Source organism: Apis mellifera, linkage group LG14, assembly GCF_003254395.2.
Source record: "Apis mellifera strain DH4 linkage group LG14, Amel_HAv3.1, whole genome shotgun sequence".
NCBI lineage: Eukaryota > Metazoa > Arthropoda > Insecta > Hymenoptera > Apidae > Apis > Apis mellifera.
In genome coordinates this window covers 5,135,001-5,158,260 of record NC_037651.1, presented here as the reverse complement: position 1 = coordinate 5,158,260, position 23,260 = coordinate 5,135,001, and the positions used below count along the sequence as shown (strand labels likewise).

Here is a 23,260-nt window from a genome sequence, read left to right as displayed (position 1 = left end):
TCTAGTATATAAAAGATAACATTTCGCCTCGTGGTCAATGAGATTTTATTTGAAATCTTACTTGTTCGCTTGTAGAGAAATCAGAATCCGGAATACGAGATATGCAACTTGATCTTATGCTCATCTCAATTTCAGTCTCTCTTCTGAGCAAACATCGCTTCTTGACTATCTTGCAATCTTGCTTAACGAGTTCTAACCAATGATTCAGACATTCATCCACACTGCGTTTAGATTGTACTTATATTTTTACATTATCTATTAATCATTATCCATTAATCATTAAATTAACGATTCGAGTTATAATTGAATTTTTCAATTTTGATAAATAAATAAATAATAAATACCTATATTACATTGACCTCAAAATTTTTATATTTATTAATATCGTTGCATTGGAATATTATTACATAAAAATTTTGATGAATAAGCATATTAAAGATTAAAAATCTTTTATTCTAATTTTATATTTTATTTACATAAACAAATATTCGAATGCATTGAATATAAAAAATATATATATATATTAGCCAGATGAATCATCATGAATCTAAAATCATTTTTTTTTTTACTATCATAAAAATTAAATTATTTTAAACGAAACAAATGTTTGTATTTTAATATCACTGTTACATCATGTATATTAGATAGATTTTACAAATGCTTTCGATTTTTATTCTAGGAAAATTTCTAAAAATATATATATAAATATAGTTATTATATTATAAATAAGAATCGATATTCAATGTTTTCAGATTTTGAAAAAGTTTTGAATGGAATTAAGTAACGATTGCATAAATGTTTAAGAAGAGGATAAAATTATAATGATTAAACAATCATGAAAATAACGTTACAAATATTTCATAATATTTTATTTTTTGAATCTTTTTGTTCCAATTTTTAAATTGGAATACCCAACAATAATATTTATTTAGCTATTTAATTACTAACTCTATAAATCATTATATTTAAATTATTACTAAATTTAATAAATTTTATAAATTTTTAAATTGCACTTTAGTTTATATATAATCTCAATATTTTTAAGTTACTTTCTTTTTTTTTTTTTAGTTTTTTTACCACGCTATTCAATATTCATCTATTCATGTTGGGATCAACCGAGTTTCATCTCGTAAAAGTGCATGGACAATTAACATCGCATCCATTCACGTAAGCACGATGGCAAGAAAAAAAAAAAATAAGCGTCCATTCATGAAAACTCTTATCTACATGCATACCGATAACTAACCCTAGCTCATTCACACGTTACTTGAAACAGGTTGCATTTATTACTGTTATTTTTTTTTATCTAAGAAAGATTAAACTTAACAAGAATTCGCTTAATTTTTATTTAATTTTTTTTTTATAGAATCAAGGATTTTCATTTCACTATCAATTCCTACATCTTAAATACATCTTAATCCAATTTATCAAATATAATTCAGAAAAATCAGGATTTTTCTTTAAATTTAAAAATAGGAGAAATATAAGTAAAGTAAATCAAGAAGAAGGTATATAATATTCTTACTTTTTTCTATCACTTTTAACAAATTTCTGAAAATATATCCCATATCGAAACCACATTCTTGTTAATCCACCAACCAATTTCATTCATCTAGAAATTCTTCGGAGAAACAAGTTACATCGAAACGGAAGAACATTATCGAATCCCATCACGTATTGCAATACAGGCCAGGTTCGAGACACTATGCAGGATATGTGACGCAAATCGAATGCATGCCGTTCTGTTTACATACGTACGAGATAAGAGTTTGTCCTGGGTCAAGGCTGCACGCAGTTTGATAATCCAATTCAGATAACGGGAATGTTGTTGGTGGACCTTGAGTATATTATATATATATATATGTGTGTGTATGTATTACGACTGAGCTACGGAGAGAGAGAAGAGAAACATCCGAAAGAGAATACACGAATGAACGCAAGGCGTTCTCAGTGACTCATTTCACGAGCAATTTGTCAAATCATCTGCCCCTTCTATCCCCTCAAGACCCGCTCTCGTTCCCTCTCCTCCGGGCGGAAAGACTCACGTTTATCGTGAATAGTACGCCTAACGTGCGCACGTGACATTTCGAGTATCTCGAATTAAACTGTAAACATCGTAGTACGCGTCGGTTGAAGCCCAGCCACGCGGACGGTGTCAATGATCCTACTATTTATTGGATCGTTGCTTACGCACGCCGTCACGCTGTATACGTGTGTGTATGCGCGGCCATCTCTCTCCTTGTCTCACTTTCGTCAGCCGTGACCTCGTCAGTTATTTCGTCCGTCTGCCTCTTTATCTTCTGAATCTCCTTGCGAGACCCAATTTTCGAAAGCTTTCATTGAGATATATCGCAGTGAATGATACATTACGGAAGGACAGTTTTGTTTTCTTTTATGATTTGTATGGGATGGATGGCTGGAAATTTAACCCTGTCATGTGTTAGGCGTTTTTGTTGGAAAGAGTTTACTATAAAATATATCGAATTATCTTTATTTCAAACTAAGAGATTTCAGAGTTTTAATCCATGATTTCTATAGTTTCAGAGGAATTTTATTGATAATTATTGGAAAAAATTAGGATTCTTGTAGTAAAATAATAAATTGAAGGTGAAATTGAATATTTCAATTATAATTGATTCATTTGTTTTCTTAATGAAAGGTCATCCAGAAATCTTGTACAATATTACTATTATTAAAAAAAAAGATCATATTATCATAGAGAATATCAGAGCTTTGTATTCTTCATATAAATCTGTTAGAGATTAGAATGAAATCATGATGTAAATGTATCGATATTAATCAGCTGACTTTATAATCTCTTCTGGATTCTTTCCAACAACTGTACACGCTTTTCAATGTTCCACTCTCCATCTCTACCGATTCTCCGTCACCGATTCATAGGGGTATAGGTAAACGACATCCGCGTCCGAGTGGGCACGTGCGTGTGCTTTCTGCGTTCGCGTGTCCCGTAGTTTGTGTCGTTGACTGAGGGTGGTGGTGATCGTAGTGGTAGTGGCGAAAAGGGGGGGGAAAGGGAGGAGGGAGAGCAAGCACGTGTGAGGACGTAGTACGATTTACTCGCAGATCGGTGGAACGTCTTCCTCATTCCCTCCCTCGCCCTCTTTCTCGTCGATGGGCTGTCTTTCTTTCTCTTGCACCCCTTCCCTCTATCGCGTACTTCTCTTCCTCATTCTCCTCCTCTTCGTCGTTCTCCTCCTCCTCCTCCTCCTCCTCCACCTCTTCCACCTCCTCCTCCTCCTCCTCCTCCTCCTTCACTACTTCTTCCTCCTCCTACCATTGACATTATACTACTACTACGGGGTACTCCACTTTCATTCAGTCGCTTCTAAAAATAAAGTCCCTGATTCACAATGCATGAATGACAATCACACTGAAAGGAATACCGCACAGACTTGTAGCCTTTCTCACTCTCTATCTTTTTCACTCTGCCTCCTCTTCGGTCCCATATCCTCTTTATCCCTCTCTCTTGTCGATCTCCTGTTCTTGCTCTCTTGTAATTCTCCCTCTCCCTCGGCCTCTCCCGTGTTGTGTATCTCATCTCGTTCTAGCATTCCTGGAGCATTTCTATCTCGCTCTCTTCTCGCCCCTATCACTCTCGTTTCTACCGTCTCACTTCTTTTTCCAACCTGTTCCCTCGCTCCCCGACTCCTACCCCCCTTTCTCTCTTTCTCTTTCTCTCGTTATATATGTGTGTATGTATATATATGTATATATATGTGTGTATATATGTATGTATGTATGTATATGTGTGTCGTACTCTCTTGTAAGAGAGTGAAATCTCGGTTCGCCTGTTGCGCATCGAACTATTGGTGTTCCGTGTAAATAGATCTCGTGGAAATTCGAAGTGGCATTGCCACGCGCCATACTCTGATCGATCGGATGGATCGATCTTGCACCGAAGGACTTGTTGCTCTTGTGTTGTGCCGGATTTTCGAATGTCACGGGCCGATATCTCTGCATTCAGGAATCGGAAAGCGTGTGTACATACGTGATTTTTTTGAAAATACCACGATTACGTATTATCTCGTTTATCGTTTGATTCGAGGAATTGGAAAAAATAAAGGATGGATTATGCATATTTTTTATTCGTAAGTACACATGTTTTACACATGTCTCTTTAAAAGAAGAGGCTGTTTTTTTTTTTTTAATTATTCGTTAAAAGTGAAATTAAAATTCTGAAAGAAATTCCGTAAGATTTAAGATAGCAAATCATCAGCTATCTAAAGTATAGCGGTATCATTAACTGATAAATGTATTTTGTTCGGAGTAAACAAGTATAAATGCAATGAGATATCACAGTTATTATGTCGGTTTCAAACAATATTCATTTTAAATTGTATAATGAAATTGATGTTATATGAGGATATAATGGAATTTGTAAGTCAATACAATGTTCATCCATCCTTCATTTTCCCAATTCAATTTATGCTTTGATGTCAAATAGATGTAATTCACAAGATGATATTACGGACCTATTGAACAAATTGTACTATGAAACAATTCACTCAATAGTTTAACTTTTGTTTTACAGTGCATAATAATAAGTATAGTACGTAAAAAAATTATATTTTTATAACATTTATGTAACAATGATAATATTTTATATCTTTCTTATAACAAATAATACATTATGTACAGTATAACTTTTTTTTTTACATCTAATTACTCTCAAATTGCAGGAAAGTTCATAGATGAACAACGGGGATAGTTGTCAGAAGTAAGCTATAATTTGGAAGTGTCTAATTGTCTCCAAAGATTCACGGAAACGGGGGCGAATAATCCTGAATATCTCATGAAACTCTTGGCCCCTCAAAGCATCCAAGGAGAACTGGTTTTAAACTCATCATCATCACCTAGCTGTTCACGATACAACATTCCAAAATAATCAAATGTCCCTGAAAACGACAAAACATCGGTAATAATCAATATATTATTTGAAACTACTTTAAAATCCACGTGTATTTCAGAGAATTTTTAATTTCATATTTTAGTTTGAAATTATATTAACTTGAATGTATAAAATAAAATGGAAAAAAATCATTAGAATAAATTGCAAATTATATTTTAGATGAATCAATATATCAATCAAAGATATAACAGAAAATGGAATTTGAAAAAATGATGAACATTATTGCAGAGACCTACTTTCATCGCCCTTCTTAAAGTTGCTCACGCGCAACATCCTTGTTAGTAAGTAGATAGTCCTGTAATAACAGCCTACAGAGACTAGAAAATATTTAAAATTGTTTTGAAAAGAAAATTCTTAATTTTATTAAAAACCAAACATTTGCAAATATTTATATAAGAAATAAAAAAAAAGAGATTTAAAAAATAGAAATCCATACTTGTCACAATTCATAGAAAAAATTATCTCAAAAGAATTTTAATTTTTACAGGAACTTTGAACTGTTTTGTTGAAAAAAGATTTTTTATTAGAAAATTGTAATGTGTTTTTTTATTTAACATCAAAGTCGATAAATAACATTTTAAGGATTTTCTTTAACAGATTAAAAATTTTGATATCATTCATTTCAATCGCTTTAAAAAATTTTATGAATATTTTTTTGAATAAAATACAAAAGAAAATCAATTTTTTTAAACTTTTTACTTTTAATATCTTTCTCTCTTCGTAATTGTAACAATTTTTGAACTCTAATCTATCAAAAGGATATAGAAGGACAACTCTGTGGAGTTTCCCTTGACGAAACTCCCTCGTTATAATCCACCGCTGCGAGTATCTACTCTAAAGAGAGACTTTAGAGTGTAAGGGAGAGCTAGCTAGCAGCACCTCGAACTGCTCACAGCTAAATATATCTCTCTCTCTAGAGTTACTCAAGGTCAGAGCTCTCGGATTGGCTCACGATAAAGCGGAGCTCCATGCCCGTCCCTCGACTGTCAGACCTTATGCTTCGTCCGCGCACATTCTGCCGCACCGTGGCCCACATGTCATTTTGCGACAATATCGTATAGTAGCCGCATCGAGAACACGTGTTCGTATCGAACGAAGCAATAGTCAGTTCGTATACGAAGCGTATTTTGAGCCGCAACACGGTGCTATGCAGTTATGACTACACCTTCCGATCATTTTTCCATTGTTCTCTTTTGTTAGTCACAATTTCATGCCAGTCATGATTGTCGGATAAAAATTCTGTTCCTATTTCATATAGGCTTAAATATATCATGGAATTTTAGGAATTTTTAAATGTCATGGAAAAATCATTTATATTTATATTATATTTTATTGCTAAACATTTAACAATCGCAAATTATTATTTTTTCGATAACTTATACGTAAAATTAATATATTTATTCTACTAAACAATACAATTTGGGAAGAAAAATTCTCTATGAAAAATAAAAATATAACATATAATATATCCTACGTACATGATGTTATTTATTATTCTACAAGACACTATATTATTATTCTATATGTGCACTGACTTCCGGATAGACAAGAAAAGAGAGTATGACCTGTTGCTGACGACAAATAATTAGCAATTCGCTCTTTAGAAGTATCAACAAAAAGCGTAGAATTTATGAAACATATGTTCCGTAATAATGCATTCGCAATGGAATCTTGGCATAGCTTTAAATATACTATAATTCTATCATAAAATATAATTTTCGTTTTATTTTATTCGTTTCTTTTATTTTCACGCACTATAATACAAAATATTTTAATAATAGGAACAGCTATTGGTAAACCACGAATATTCAATTAAATAAAAAACAAATAAGAAAGAAATAACGAAAAGAAAATATATTTAGAAATACATAGTTCGCGGCGCTTTTGAAAACCACTTATTCAATTTAGACAAGGGTATTCTGAAGCTTGACGTTGTTGATAACAGAAGTGAGCTACACTCGTTCTACAGCTGAATTTGAGGTTAGGTGATTGTCCGGGTGTGCGGTAAGCATCGATAACGGCGCGCTGCAACGTCGCGTTCGCAATATGATCTGGCAACCCTGCACCGACCGACAGTGCCGGGGTTGAATTTCAAGCGCCCGAGGGACAGAGGGGGTCGGGCCTCTCTCTTTTGTATAGGGGGCACGAGGGCTTCACCGATGCTCGGCACATAACGGTGAGTCGACGGCCATGATGCGGGGCTTATGGCTGACTGCCTGGATCTGCTGCTTGCTAAAACGCGCTTCAGAAGAAAACCGGCCTTTCTCTCCTCGATCTGTCTCCCCGTAACATTACCCACAACTCATTCTAGGCCTACGGGGTTGAGTTCCAATAATCGGTCGTTTCTCACCACCGAATATTCCCCCGCGTATTAATTACGAGATTCTCCTCATCCCATGGGTATTTAAAATCATGTAAACAGTAAATTTTCACATACGATTAGAGATAGAAGGATAGAAACAATCAGTTTTTTAATTTAATTTTAACATATTTTAATAATAAAAACAAACAATATTTTAACATTTACAATTTTATTGAAAAAACACAATTTTTTAAAATTACACATTTTTTATTTTAAAATATTAAAATCTTAATTTGTGGATAGTTTATTATTACAGGATTTGAAACAATATGCTTAATAATAATAATTTCAATAAGTAAAAAAATCAAATATTAAAAATAAATTAAACAAACAAAATTCTAATTTTTATAATCTTTATAATTCTCATGAAAATTGTAAAGAAACGAAGAAAATTTTAAAAGCTATAATAATTTTTATTTTGTTACATTTTGAAATGAAAGATAATAAAATAGAAGTTTTGAATAGAAATAGAAAACGGATCTTGAAATTTGAAATGATATTTTGTTTTACGATATATTCTGAAAATTCGAAATAAAAAGAATATTGTCCAAAAAAATTTAATTGTTCAAACGGTATGTTTCTTAGATGTTTTGAGGTTAGGATAGCAATTTGTAATTTCCTAGTTTCGAAAGATTCTCTATAAGTTTCTTCGTTCTTGCCGTGCAGAAACAACGACAATGGAAAGTTACCGAAGCGCAAGCGCTCGCTCGGCACTTTCCACCAGTACACTTGACTGACTATACAGCTATACGGTATATCGGTAGTAGTAATGCTGACATTGGTAGTGAGCCGTTCGCTATGGTACTCATGGACTGGCAGCGAAGCGAGATCTCCCGACGATATAGAATATACACGAATACACCAGTATCGTTGACTAACACTTACTTGCGAATGATTACACGGCAACACACTATCGCATAGCATAGCATGGATGTATGACGGTGTAAGGGTATATTAGATTACAAAGAACGTCCGTTCTCTTACGTCTATGTACATATATGCACACGTATAGCAGAAACAAACCCTTATACGCGATATATTAAATGTATATATAGCAAAAAACGTTTTGAAGAAAAAAGCATAACTTTCCTGCTTATAATTTTGCACAATGGTCACGGGAAGAAAGAAATAAAGAGATGCAAAATTAACAGAGGACAAGAATTATTTCACTAATTTAAAAATTTAATTAAATTTTACAAATTTTGTTTGATTTAAAAAATATTAAAAATTATTATTATAATAATATATTATTGTTAAAAAATGTCAATCGTATGATATAGTTTTCTTAATTAAATTTCAACTCGCCGCCGATTCGCGAAACGATCATTTAAGCTCGTAAGCACGGAAGTACAGCGCATGTCGTCGCATTTACAAAATTGTGAAATCGCTCGTTTCGCAACAGCTCCGGCATCCGTCTCGTGATTTTCCTCCACAAGCATAAAAAAACACGTTTATCCCCCTCTACACTTTACAATCGTCCAATCATCGTTCTTTCAGGAGTTCAAAGCATGTAGACTTTTTCAAAATGTTCGTATCCCACAAGGGTTGCAAGAGTCTTCTTACCGCATATGCCCTTTTGTGCGTATTCGAGCCACTTCTGGCGCATGTATATCCGTAGCCGTGACGCGTTGCACACAAACTCCGCCCTGTGTACACATGCCGTCAACCCACACCATTTAACCTTGCTCAGTATAGAGTGTGACGGTGTGATCACGTAAAGCGCGCACACGACGGTATCGAAGTTGTGTTAGAGCACACAGTGTGTGCCAGCCGTGGTACGGCACCACTGGCGCGCCTCTACCCCGGCTTTAGCATCGATTTCCAGTCGGACGACCCAGCGCGATCGAGCGAACGGTGCGCGCCTTCACGAGGAGGTATCGAGCGCGTCCGCTGCTCGTGAGAGTCTACGAAGAGGGGTCGCGCGAGAAATAATACAGTTTGTCGTCAAAACGAATTTCACAACAATGAAATATTATATATGATAAAATGCATTTCACATTATCCATTCCTTCGTTTTACGTATTAGGAAAAATAGATCAGAAATAAAAGAGAAATAGAGATATATAGAAGGCTAGAGAAGGAGAGAGAAAGAGAGAGAGAGGGAATGAGTGGGAGCGGATCTATGTAGAGGGGAGATAGGGTCGGGCGCTTTAGTGGTGGTGCAGTGTCCCGAGAGGTAAGAGGAAAAGGGGACGAGCAGAAGGCAGCGAAGGCGCTGCCCTCAGTCGGTCGGCCGTTTCACTACAGTCAGTATACAGTGAGAGCAAACGATTGGCTATACGTGGTCTTTGCTTAAGCGCGCACTACACTCCGTGTGTTCCCGTTTTTCGAGTGAAGGCTTCGAGCTTCGTTCTGCCCGCTCTTTCGCTCGCTCGGTCGGTCGGTCGTGAGTATGCGCGCGCGCACTCACACGCGCTCAACCAAATAGGCAGACAGAGAGACACAGTGTGAGGAGTCGTGCAGAGACAGGCGCGCGTACATAGCCATCGAACGTGGTGATTCGTACGGAGGTGGACGTGTGATAGAGTTAAACCGAGGCCATTTCTCGCGAAGGAAAAAGACAGCGGCCGTTCATCGCTGTCCTTGTTGTCTTCATCATCATCACCGTCATCTTTGTCGTCGATGAGATCGTCAACGGGATTTTGTCGACGCTTCAGCGTGAAATTTTCCTGCTTGACTCGAAGGTATATAAACAATTATATGAGAACCGTCCGTACAACAAGTTCTGGCAAACACGAGAATCAAAAACAATCGTGAGTAAATAGAGCGAAAAGGGGGTACGTACCCTTACGGACTCGCGTGTATAGTCGCGCGGACGATTGAAGTACGCTAGAAGCCGTGTGTATTCCGAGAGTTCTACCGTAGATGTGTGAGTACGAAGAGTACTGAGAGGTGGGGGAGATACAGTCTATACTTCGCGGACATCCGGCGGGGAAACCGCATGTATTCGTACGAAGCTCTCTGAGAGAGCGAGGGAAAAAAAAGAAGAAGGATCTGGCGCCGAGGGAAACCCGGGTGTTCTCAAGTGCTCGACAGAGACTTGAGAAGAGAAAGGAGGTTCTTTTCGTTTCGATTGCCGCCGTATCTTTCACGTTATTGTCGTATTTAAAAGAATAAAATTGTAATATTACTTTTATAGAAGTTGATCCTATTATTTATCGTTATCCCGTATCGTTGATCCTCGTGCATGCGTGCCCGCACGCAACGGTTGAAATTTTCTGTACAAATAATAAGGGTGGTGGAAAAGAGGTGGAAGGACGTGACGGAGAAAGAGAGAGAGGTATTAAGGGGAAAAGAGAGAAATCAGAAACACGCCGAGCAGTGCTGCTCCCTATTGGCGACGTCGAGTCGCGCTCCCCACCCGGGACAGTCGAACGAGGTCCGAAGGCGAGTTCTCGGCGTGCAGCTACGGTGATTTTCCCTTACGAGAGTGTACGCACGAGACCTCGTAGCTCTGCAACACATCACGTTCCGTGTAAACATCTTTGTACGTATAATATATCGTGACTAGTATCAAGCTAGAACATCATCCTGGAAACGTGAAGAAATATATTTCAAGGAAATCGAAAAACAGCCAGAAGGAGAAAGAGATAGAAAGAGACTGGTAGTGAAGTCCGCTTTATACGCGTGCTATCGTCGATATTTTCTTTCTCACCGATCAACTGTGTGTGCGCCGATCGTGAACGCGTCCCACGCGTGTGTCGCGTATCACCGCCGCCGGTGAAACCGAGAGAATTCGAACGAGTCAGAGGGTAAAATAGGATTTCTCGCGTGGTCGGTCCTCTCCCGTGGCACGCGCGGAGAGGGGTGCACGGAGAAGTGAGAGAGGGAGAAGGAAAGAAAGTGAGACATCGCTGGACGAAGATAGAAGAGGAAAGAGAAGGAGAAAGAGAATAGAGACTCTTGAGGGGGAGCGACAAAGACGTGTATAGTGCACATAGGCGTTAGTGCTGCGCCCCAACGGCCGTTCGTCGAAGCTCAGTTATCACAATGGCTTCCGTGAAAGACACAGCAACTTTCTTCGCGGAGGGCACAGCGAGTCAGTTCGAACACGTCCTGAAGCTTTATCCGCAGGCCCTCAGACTCAAAGCTGATCATAAGACGAAAAAACCCGAGGAGCTGATCAAGTTGGATAACTGGTAAGTTCCCTATGATGTCCGATATTTCGTCGACATATTACGCCCGATACACGGGCCCTCCTTTTCAACGAGGGGCTTCCACCACGGGCACACACGGGACAATGAACCCGTGGCGCGCCAGTTGCTACCACATACCGCATGTTGTGTGTGTACCCGTATGGCCCCCTCATGAGACTAGCTACAATTCCAGATAGTATATTTACTCTCTCCTATTGGCATGATCGACGACGATCGCGAAGAGCGGCGGCTTCAAAAGATGTAACCAATAGTTATCTCATTTTTATAGTATTCGTAGAAAGGATTCGTTTTGTCACGTGGTGATTTGAATCAATTACATTTTTTTTTATATTCACTCAGTTACACTCATACACAATATAAAATAGTTCAATCGTTTTAATCGTAGTTAAAAGATTTAATATTAATTATTTAATCTTTCACGATATTGATCAAGGAATTTTTGTGGGAATTTTATGCCATCTCATCGAGGAAGTTTCAACGTTGCCATTACGACTGTGCATTAACATTGTTTCTACTATTGTTTGTATAATATCGTTTAGAAAAAACTAGTGGAAAAGTCTGATGATATATGATAAAATACAATATAGATATTTTCCTATATTTTTGTTAATATTAAATGGATTTTCTAGCGACCGTCGCACTGGCAACGATGCCAGTGAAAGAGGCGACTCGCCGGCGTCGCTTTCACGGCGTCACACAACTACCTTGACTCGGACATGATTAACAAACCTTTCTCCACTCTTGTTTTCGCAATTCCTTTTTTTTAACGGCTAGTTGATGCACATTGTTTTTTTTTTTTTCTAAATAAAGTTATTAAAAGTTTCAAATATATCTAAAAATTCACGACACTTCTGTTTATGTAATGTCTATATTACTATTATTACAAATTACATTAAAATATAAATAGTATTTATTAACAAAACAGTTTTTGTTACTTTTTTTATGGCAAGTGAGATTGAAAGCGAAAGCATCATAATCAATGATCGTATATTCACTTCGACTTGTATTGTTAGGTCGTGTTTGATAGATATATTATAAACATATTATTTTGAAACAAAAAACTTTTTTTTTTTTTTTCAACATAATTGAGTACTATAAATTGTAGAGGAAGCAAAGTTGTGTTACTATTTGTCAACAATTTGTTTTATTTTATTCATTCGCGTCCTGATTTCACATAAACTGAGGTTATACATACGTACATATGTACAAACATAAAGGTTAATTGTGCACAACAAACATATTCTAATATGTTATCATATTTAACGAAGATAATTCAAGGTTAAAGTTATGTGATTCAAAAAATATTCAAAAGACGTGGTAAAAAACGATAATAGTATATTTTTTGTTTCTTATTATTTTAAAAATCACTATTCGTCCAGAGAATTTTGTTACAGATATGTGTACCTTTCAAATCTATCTCTGCCATGTTTATAAACACGTATACTTTTCCATTATAGTTTAACGTCTCTTGAACTTTAAAGTCAATTTTAAAATTTCAAGAATTGATGCGAAGATCGATTTAAATTTAAAAAATTTAAATTTTCGATCGAACATTTTATTTATCGTGAGAAATTATCGATTCAACTTACAAAGCAACAACAATCCCTTAAGAATCAATTCCCTCTCGTTATACAAATTACCAAAGACAAGACAAGGATAAAGCTCGTTTATCAAGACCGATACTCGGAATTTAGAGCGTGGAGATGATAAAAACGAGGATTTATCAAGGAGAAATCCGATTTGCTTGGTTCTCCATCGGTTGGACTGTAGACGATGCCGTTAAATTCGCCAAAATTCGGTGCGAATACTTGAATCGGGACAGTTCCCGTTGACGAGCGTTCGCGACAACGAGTTTTCACGGCACGAGCTTCAATTCCACTGGCGTCACGTCTGGCTTAATTAATTGAAGGCAGGTTCGAGACTCGTTAAATTCCACGTTACGGCTTTTTAGTCTTTCCTACGAGACTGCGACCGGAATCGGGTAATAATAATGGAATCTTTGCCATCCACGATCACCGCGTTCCGCCGTTTAATTATTCATTCTTCGTTCGACGATGGTCGTCTTTCTATCCCCACTTTCCTTTGTTTTTGTTAATTCTGCATAGATCAAACTCTTATCCTCTGTACACCGCTTTTCCGCTTTTCCTCCTTTGCCACCAGTCGTTGAATCGTTTTACGATGACTTCGATTATCATGAATCAGGTTTTCTCTATCTTTTAAAAGCCTCTTTTATAATATGCAGAATGCGTGTTTTTTTTTTCATTTCAAAAAATCGGCGTTACAATTGATAAAATGTTATAATAACGAATACTAAAAATTTTTTGAATCTGATGAAAATATCTATAAAGATTATTATAAAGATTATCAAAGATTTTTAACTGAAGAAAAATAGCTGAAATTCTCTTCTAGATATGTAAATATTTCTTTGCTTAACTATCAATCTAGTAATTTCAGATCTATTTTAAAAAATATATTTGTATCAATTAAATATTATCACGATAATATTTAATTGTCAAATTCAGAGAATTGCATATTCGTTTCAAAAGAATCTAAAAAATCTATTGAGATTTCAAGTTCCAATCCAATTGATGGATATGGATGATTATTGATGGATGAATGATTATATCGAATCGTTTATTTATTAATATTATTATTTCATCGTTGATATACATGAAAATATATTTTACATATTTTTAACAACAAATTTTTATTGATGATCTATCAGAAATGACGACAGATTTGGTAACGGAGACATTTAGTTGCAAGCTAGTTCTTTCTTCCGGTTGGAGAGGGGAGTACCGTTGTTTTCATTCCTGGTAAAGTTGTTTACGTCAAGGCTACTTTTCTACGGCATCCATCGATGCCTCGTCATCGTTACGCAGTGTCTCAGACTTCTTTGAATCATGTCGAGAAGTTAGAAGGTGAATATAAAGAATTCTGTGTCAGTGAGAAATTATCGTGGATAAGTTGGGATATTTGGAAAAAAGTGCAACGTGGTTACTTATCGAATGCTGAGGAATTGAAATTTTCAATGGAATTTTGATATCGAGTGGATTTCACATTTTTAACGTTCAGATATTTTTTTTTTTAGTAATCGAATACTTACTTTTTAAGTTTATTTAATATTTAAATATATTCAAATAATATTTGATGCAGTAACAAATAAAGTTTATTGAAATATTTTTTACAATTAAGTAATTATAATTTCTTTAAATTTTTTCTTACAATTACACTAATACAGTATTCTGAATAACACTTAAACTTTATCTAAATAACACTTTATACTCAATTATATCTATCTTTATAATTCACTTTATTTTATTTATTATTCTTATGAACTCAATAATGCTGCATATAAGTGTAACAGTTGATCAACAAATTTTTCAAACGGTCTCTCTTGTGTCTCGTCGATTATTTCTCTTTCCATCGTTTGTTTTTCTAACACACAGTGAGGAACAGTTACGTAACACCACGTGTGCTTCGTGGCAAATAACCCCGAACGATGCATGTCGAAGACAGTTGTATCTTTAAAAGTCGGCTTTCTCTTCATTGATACTCTTTTCTTTTGTACCGACCGAGTCTCGCATAAAAGTACACCGCAAGTAGCTTCTTAAGAGGATAAACTTACAAGGATTGCGGACACGCTTTGCCTTTGTGACTAGCAAACTGAATACCAACCGCATATCTGTCACTGCTCTTGGATTTTTCCTCGTATTTTAGATTCAGATAAAGATACAACAATAATTCTTGTAAAAAGTATTTAATAATAGTACGAATGTGAGAATTTTCAGAAGTAAATAATTTTCTGTATATCCACAATTGATATCATTGATTCATTGACTATAATAGATTAACTTTTATTAAATATGAGTATAGACACTTATATTAAAAGGGTAACTATAGATATTCAACATTTAATTAACTAAAAATAATATACTCACTCAATAAACATTCTGTGCATATCAAAGGCGATTATAATCGTTCAGCATTGAGTTCTTGGTATATATTAAAGGGTTATGTGTAAAAAGATTTGTTGTCAGAGCCAACATGAAGGATTCATTGTGTTCAAAGAAAACTTATATTAAACTAATTTCTTCAATTTGCACATTTATAGTGAAATATAGAATTGAGATATAAACATATCTCATATCTTGGAATATAGACATTGGCCTCATATAATGGGCAAATTCGTGGCAGTGTGAAAAGATTAAGTTATATTTTATCTTCTATATTTTGCACGATAAATTATTAATAGTCTTTATCATATAAAATACCGAATAAAAAAATACAAAATAAGAATATGAAATATATAATCAAAAAACTCTTTCAGTTATCTATAAACTATTGATATCTGATCGAGAGTCAAAATAATGTAATACTTGAGTTTTGAATTAATTATGATCAATGATAATTGAGTAATTGAGATAAATAAAATATCTAAAGCAAAAGTTTTCAATATAAACAAAAATACGAGTTTGTTTATTTTATTTCAATACGAAAGTTTTATTTCGAATCAATACATTATTCTGACTTTAATATCTCTTAAATAAAAAATGATTTGATTAATTTTCGTTACTTTTCCTCGTTTAAATTTTATTCTTCGCCATTTAAATTCTTTGATTTTTTTTTTAAATTAAAAAAAAATACGAGAGATATTACAAATAAATTACATAAATATTTAAATATTAAATAAATAACAAATATTAAAACAATTTATCATTGAAATATATCGTTATAAAATAAAGTAACAACGAACGAATGAATGAAATCGAATGAAATAAAAGTTTTATACAAAATGCAAAATTTTATTTAAAATAAACAATTGGTCCGAACGAGATTTCTTTATTTCAATAACCCTGGTGAAAAACACAGCGTTCGCAAGCCGGTGAGACCGCAAGTTTTTGCCACGGTCAAATTACGTTTTTCCGGTTTGCAGTTTAAAGAAACCCGAGGGCAACAGGATACTCAGGTGGAGAACGAAGAGGAGGAGAAATTCTCCTTCGAAGTCGATCGAGGAAACGTATGCAAAACGATCGTGACTACTACTACAATCCCCCGTATATTTTCTTATATCATTGGATTTTCCCGTTAAGTGATATATATACACGACACTCGGCATCGGTTCAGTAGAAACACTTTTCGCTGATTCACCAGTTCGTTAAAGCGATGAAAATATTCGGGTCAAACGGCTCGCGATCGAATGTGTCTCGTCCGTCCATCGCTTGATTTTACGAGATCTTCGATCTCGAAATCGACTTTCCGTGCCTTTCATCGTCTTCAATAGCGTTTCCACCAGGATTTGTTGATTTCGTCAACCGTGAAACGTGCGGGAAACAGACGTGTTTCGACAGTTTGGACACCTCGTTCGAAGGAACTTAAAGCCATCTCGCCGGCTCTCAAACTCGTTTCTTCGAGCTATTCGTTTCTTATTTTATTCGCGGTTTTGGAAACGTTATATCTTGTATAGAAGTTTTACAAGTCGATAGGGTTTGAGAAGAATTGTTACAATTGAAAATTGGCCAGGGAAGAAATTAAATTATTACTGATTTTTCTTCTTACCTTTTTTCAACGATATAAAATTCTTTTTTTATCGAAATAAAAATAAACACGCGTAATAAAGATATTTTGGTGATTACAAAAATTGTTTTTTTTTTAAATCTATTTCCTATACTTTTTCATATCCAGCTTTCAATTGTGGATTATGGAGATTTGATCACAACTTAACGTTTTTTAAAAATATCCTGACACTTTATTACTTTTCAGGATACTATCCACAAAATTATTAAATATCTGTGTTAATATCTAATTTCATAATCATTTATGCACAATAAATAAAACTGAAGAGACGTAGATAAAAAAGTGCCACTTTTTAAAGAAATACTAAAAATCACAATTGAAATCCTTTTTTTTTACACCTTCAGAATGGTCAACGGTATTAAATTTATATTCTTTCTTTAATATTCCCAAGTATAAAAATAAATCTCTGAATAATCCTCTAGAATTAAAAGTTTTGTCTTTATAAATATAATAAATTCCGTATAATATATATATAAACCCGTACCAGAGGAGGGGAGAACGATTCGTGGCGGTGGCCATTGGGTAACGAAGTGTGTTTCAAAACACGGTGAAAATGGCCCGGCGTGGACGGTTCCCTGGTTTACGGACTGGTTCCCTTGGAATTCGCGAAATATCTTCGCGGATTACAGGTGTGCGTGGAGAAGGTTTAAGGAGAATAAAAGAAGAAGGCGGGAGGATAGGATGGTCGTCGTAAAAGCAAAGGTAGAAAAATAAGGCTTGTAGAGTTCTCGCGAGGCACAATCCTCCTCCTCCTCTTCCTTCTCCTCCTCCTCGCCAGTTTTAAAGCACACGGCGATTGTGTCAAGGTTGTTTTAGCGGGGAGAGACCCACCAGCACTGCGTTGCGTGGCGCGCGAGAGCCTCTCAAAATGGTTGCGCGAGCCTCTGTCCTGAAAAGGTTTCGAGCTATGGCTCAAAAGAACCGTGTACACCAAAAGAAATAAACCGTTACGCCACTCGGCCAATTGTTTCATTTTTTTTTTCTTTCTTTCTTTTTTCTTTTTTCGAGTTTCTATTAATAATCAACGTTTAATGTAATAACCGTTCCCTTTGGAGTTTCATTCTGATCGTGAAAGAGAGAGAATCGATGAAAGATTTTGGAAAGATTTTATTACGAGTTTTACTCTGTTTATAAGAGAGGAAAACTTGTAAATCGAAATTCTTGGAATTTATGTAACAAGCGAAACGTTGAAAAATATAGAAAATCTACGAGTTATTTTTTGCCTCTTGATAATCAACGTTGAATAATGTTGCAGGTAGGGATGTTTTAATCCGGATCACTTGATCCTTAGTGATCCTTTGCGAGATTTGTTTTCCTTTTGTTTCAGAGATGAAAAAGAGTGGATTTTTTTTTATGAAAAATATGAAGATGTAAAAGTATATAAAAGACGATAAAAAAAAATACAATCAAGTGAGTGATAGTAAATAATAATTATTACAAATAAATCATTTGAAATTAAAGGATGTATGTTTAATATTTTTTCATAAATGAATTTATGGGTATTTAATAATATTTTCTAAAAAATAAAAATATATTATAATCGTAATCTGTTATATCAATCCATGCAGTATGTACGTCACGAGCTTGTAAGGTTTTTTGCATTTCTTTCGATTTATTAATAAATTCGGTTCAAACTGATTAATGAAAAAAAAGAAAAGACTTGAAATTAATGAATACTTGTTTCGCGTTTTTTCCTTTTCTTAATTAAATATCTTCATCCGTGGAAAGATATGCGAGATTTTGCCCCACGATCTCAAACGTCCATGTTTAATATTAATTCAACGATTGACGAGAATCAAGTGGCTGTAACTCATTTTTAGGGCTTCTTTGCCTATACCTATTTGATCGAAGCCAGAAGAGAACCAATCCAATATCCTCTTTCTTTCTTTTTTTTTTTTTTTTTCCCTTCTGAGAAAATCGTATAAACCTTTTATTTTTACCAACTTTCTTATTTATATTCATTTCTTTATTTAGTTATTATAAATAAAGAAGTAAGAAATAGTAAGACTAGTGAGAATAAAATAACAATTGAATGTAAAAAAAAGAAATATGAAAAATATTTTATACAAGTTTTTCCATTTAGTGCCCCTTTGAATTTTTATATTAAAATTTAACCAAACTTCTTTTAAACATATTTGTTCAAACATATGATGAATATTTTAGTCACAGATGAACACTTGCCGTTTTTATAATTTTTCAGAATTATTATTTGATTATCGAATAAAATTTATTTTTCCTGAAAAAAAGATCCTTTTTATTTTTATCTTCGCTTTATTGCCAAAAGAAAATAACAGAAATAATAATAAAAAAAAAAGAAACTATAAAACGTTAAATTCTAATTTGAGAAATTACTTTTGGCTGCAAGACAAACTAAATCTACTGTTTCCTTGGACGATAATACGGTTCATTATCGTTTCACCGCAAAACCAAAAATCCTAATCTTTCCACCATTCCATCCATTCTTCCTTTGTATGAATAAATACCAAGTAATATATCAGGAAAAAACGTAAAAAACGTGAAATTTATTCATCTTACAACGATCTTTAATAACAGACTCTGTTTGATTAAATATTAAAATTCTTTTCTTAAAGTTGAATCTAAAAAATAACGAATTTAACTAAATATTCGAAAGTACGAGTAATATTCTCTCGATTATTATCGAAGGGATCTTTTAAAAATTAATTTAAATCAATAAATTATTTATTGGACAATTAAATAAAGAAATTATAATAAACCGCGGGAAAAAGAATTCGAATTAAATAAAATTTATATAGATAAAAATGTAGAGTTATCAATCTGTTTAATTTGTTATTTCAATTTCTCCCTTGTCTTCATTCTAATTTTAAATAAATAAAAGTTCAACTTATTCGACAAATAACGATTAATTCTACCAACGATGCGATCATAATTTATTTATCACCTTATTCAGAATAATATATATATATTCAATCTCTTAATTCCAATAATTCCAATTCAATACCAAAAAAAAAAAAAAAAAATCCAAAAGAATTTCTTCCAATTTATAATATACACGCTATAATCGATCCGTTATATAAATAAACAAATAAACAAATATGTACGAATCAAACAGACCGCAAAATTTATCCGAATCAATATCACGCGCGATTACGATTGTAAATCGATCTCTAACCATTTCGATCATGCTAATTATTAAGCCAAGCCCTCATCCAATGCGCACCGTTTCCAAGCGAAAACCAATCCAAAAGTTATGATCGTAATCGTCGTCCAGTAGTTCAGTGATTCAAAGGAGCACACACGGTTCAAGTTGTCGCATTATATGAATGAAATACAAACTATCCGTAACTAAGTTTAGCCGTTCGGCCAAACAGCTGATCTCGGCCGACCTCCGAAAGTACCCTACAATAAAACCACGCGAGAGAGTGCTGCCACCCCCTCTCTATCTCTATCTCTCTCTGTCCCACTCGTTGCACGGCCCGTGTTCACGGATGCAGCCTCCGAAGAACAGAGAACTTGTCCCGGTGTCGATGACCCGAATAATGGGGACGAAGAAAGAGTTGGTGGGAAAAAGAGGAAACGTTACCTGAACCGGGACGTTTGCCGCTAAACGAAACCAGATTCTTAAAAAAAAAAAAAAAAAAAGAAAGAAGGAAAAAGTAAGAGAAAATAAGAGAGATGGAGGAGGAGGGGAGAAGAGGTTATTTTCAGTTTGCAATTACAGTTTCATGAAGAATTCTTGTGATGATTTTCAATGTTTATTCGTTTCTTGATAAATAAGCAAGGAATGTAATATAGGTATTTTTATAAAGAATTTCGTTATTTTGAATAATTTTTTATTATATTGTTATTATTATTATAATGTAATATAAATAAGTGTCAATTGATTGGATCAATATTTTAAATATTTTTCGCGATAATATTTTCGAATTGAAATTATTTTGGCTTTTTGGAAACGAAAAATTGATATTAAACGATATTATGAAAGATTACCAATATTTTATGTTTCGATTATTCAATATGAAGGGTTTTTAATGTTTTTAATTAAAAACCTCAGTTTCAGCGGATACATTGATTTGCATGAATGTCGTTGGGCGATTATTAAATTAAGATTGTCAAGAATGAAGGTCGTAGATTGTTGTGATTGAGGATTTGAAAATGTTAGAGGTTTTGTTATTATTCCTCGATTCAAAATATGCAAAAAAGGTGGAATATAAAAGTCTTCTTTGTTAAAAAATATTTTCCTCGCGCACAATAAACTCGTGTGTTAATTCATCGAATATCGTAATCTTCGTTTAATATTTCATCACGCACGATATTTTATGAATGAGAGAAAAAAAAAAAAAAACTACCTTCTCTAAATATTTATATTTAATAAATCGCGTGTGTTGTTCATTATTAAGGAGAGACGCACGATTTAATTACGCGAATATATATAATGTTAATTATACTTATACGAAAATTAAAGAAACTTATAAATTGCATCGTTTGTTGAGAAAAATAAAAATTGGGAAAAAATTACGAGCGTAAAAAAAAAAAAAAAAAATACAGGGATGCAGAAACAGAGAAGGGAGAGAAGAAGAAGTTCGACAGGATATATCGGGGAAATCCAATGCGGAGAACGCGTCCTCGATTTGGCTCGTGTTCCAACGCCAGTTGTCTGCCAGCCCACGTGAGCGTCAGTAGGTGGAAAACCGCTTCTTGCGGCCGCATTTTTAATCAGTATTCCGCGATTCCACGCTCGCCAACGTGTTATGTAATCGAGCCCCTGTAACCGTGATCTTGCATACGTCCCGACGTTTTATCCACCGATCGTTCCACCATCCACTGATCAACCGATGACGATGGTTTTTTTTGTTCCCAGGTACCAGAATGAGCTTCCAAAGAAGATCAAGTCGCGCGGCAAGGACGCGCATCTCAATCACGAGGAACTGGTACAAACGATGAAATGGAAGCAAATAGTGAGTGAATTTTTTTTATTCAATCGATAAATCTCTGTATCTATTTATTTGTTTTTTTATTTTTCTTTTGATTTTTGCGAGATGAACGATTCATCGAGATAAATAAATTGTACAATTGTAAATAATAATTGGAATTTATTATTAATTAAAAATTTTGTAAAATTGTAATATAAAATATTACTCGTAAATTTTGAATTTCTTGTTATAAAGATACTTGCCAAATTCACGATTACTCTTAACTCTAAAATGTGAATTAGACTTGAGTAACTTTCACTAAAGTCAATTGAAGTTTTAGAAGTTTCGAAGTTTGTTTAAACAGTGCACGTACATCGTGCATAATGGAGCGATTTCCAACTTATCTTAATTCTATTTCCGCTTTTGTATAATAAATTTTGAAATTCTGATCGTTCTTTTCGATCATAACGAAACGAGAAAAATATCGATAAAAGAAAAAAATAATATTAAATCAAACTCGAAATTAATATCAATTTATCTTCTCTAATTTTTTTCCCTTATGAAAGTAAAGTTAACGATTTTTTTAACGTCGAATTTCTTTTTTTCTATTATTTTCAGCGTGGGAAGTTTTATCCTCAACTGTCCTATTTAGTAAAAGTGAACACACCTCGCGCCGTGATGGCGGAAACGAAGAAGGCGTTCAAAAAACTTCCAAACCTCGAACAAGCGATTACCGCTCTCTCGAATTTAAAAGGGGTAGGAACCACGATGGCGTCGGCCTTATTAGCAGCCGCATCACCGGAGAATGCACCCTTCATGGCGGACGAATGTCTGATGGCAATACCGGAAATCGAGGGCATCGATTATACCACCAAGGAGTACCTCAATTTTGTTCAGCACATTCAAAATACCGTGGAGAGGCTGAACAAACAAAGTAAGTGTTTCTGTTAATGTGTTTACCCAGTCACTGTCCAACCACACGATCATCGAACAGAATTATCTTACGATTATTTTACAACTATACTTTTGTTTTGCGACTTATTATTTTGCCACGCTCTCGCAACAAGCTTGTAAATTATATTGTAAATTTTTCTTTATGAATCTTATAAAAATAATAATTGTAACTCTTTTAAGCGAAGGAGAGGAGAGGAAAAAAAGGAGGAGATACGTTATTCAAATGTAAATTATCAAAGTTGAATAATTATAAAGATATTGCTTTGCGAGATATCATTAATTCTCAATGCGAGTAATCTGAATGAACGCGGGAATTAATAAATAAATTTTAATAATTTTACTATATTGTGTATAGTAAAGGGATATTTAACTAGAATTTATTTCAACA

General features: G+C 34.3%; 1 protein-coding gene across 1 annotated transcript in view; it reads left to right on the top strand.

The window, feature by feature from the left end:
* Positions 1 to 8,534: 8,534 nt before the first annotated feature.
* LOC410487 overlaps positions 8,535 to 23,260 on the top strand; it is a 20,954-nt gene continuing 6,228 nt past the window's right edge. Inside the window, exons 1-3 of the mRNA XM_393966.5 lie at positions 8,535 to 11,431; positions 21,867 to 21,963; positions 22,537 to 22,852. Coding sequence (XP_393966.1) covers positions 11,283 to 11,431; positions 21,867 to 21,963; positions 22,537 to 22,852 — 562 coding nt within the window. The 5' untranslated portion in view covers positions 8,535 to 11,282. The remainder of the gene's footprint in view (positions 11,432 to 21,866; positions 21,964 to 22,536; positions 22,853 to 23,260) is intronic.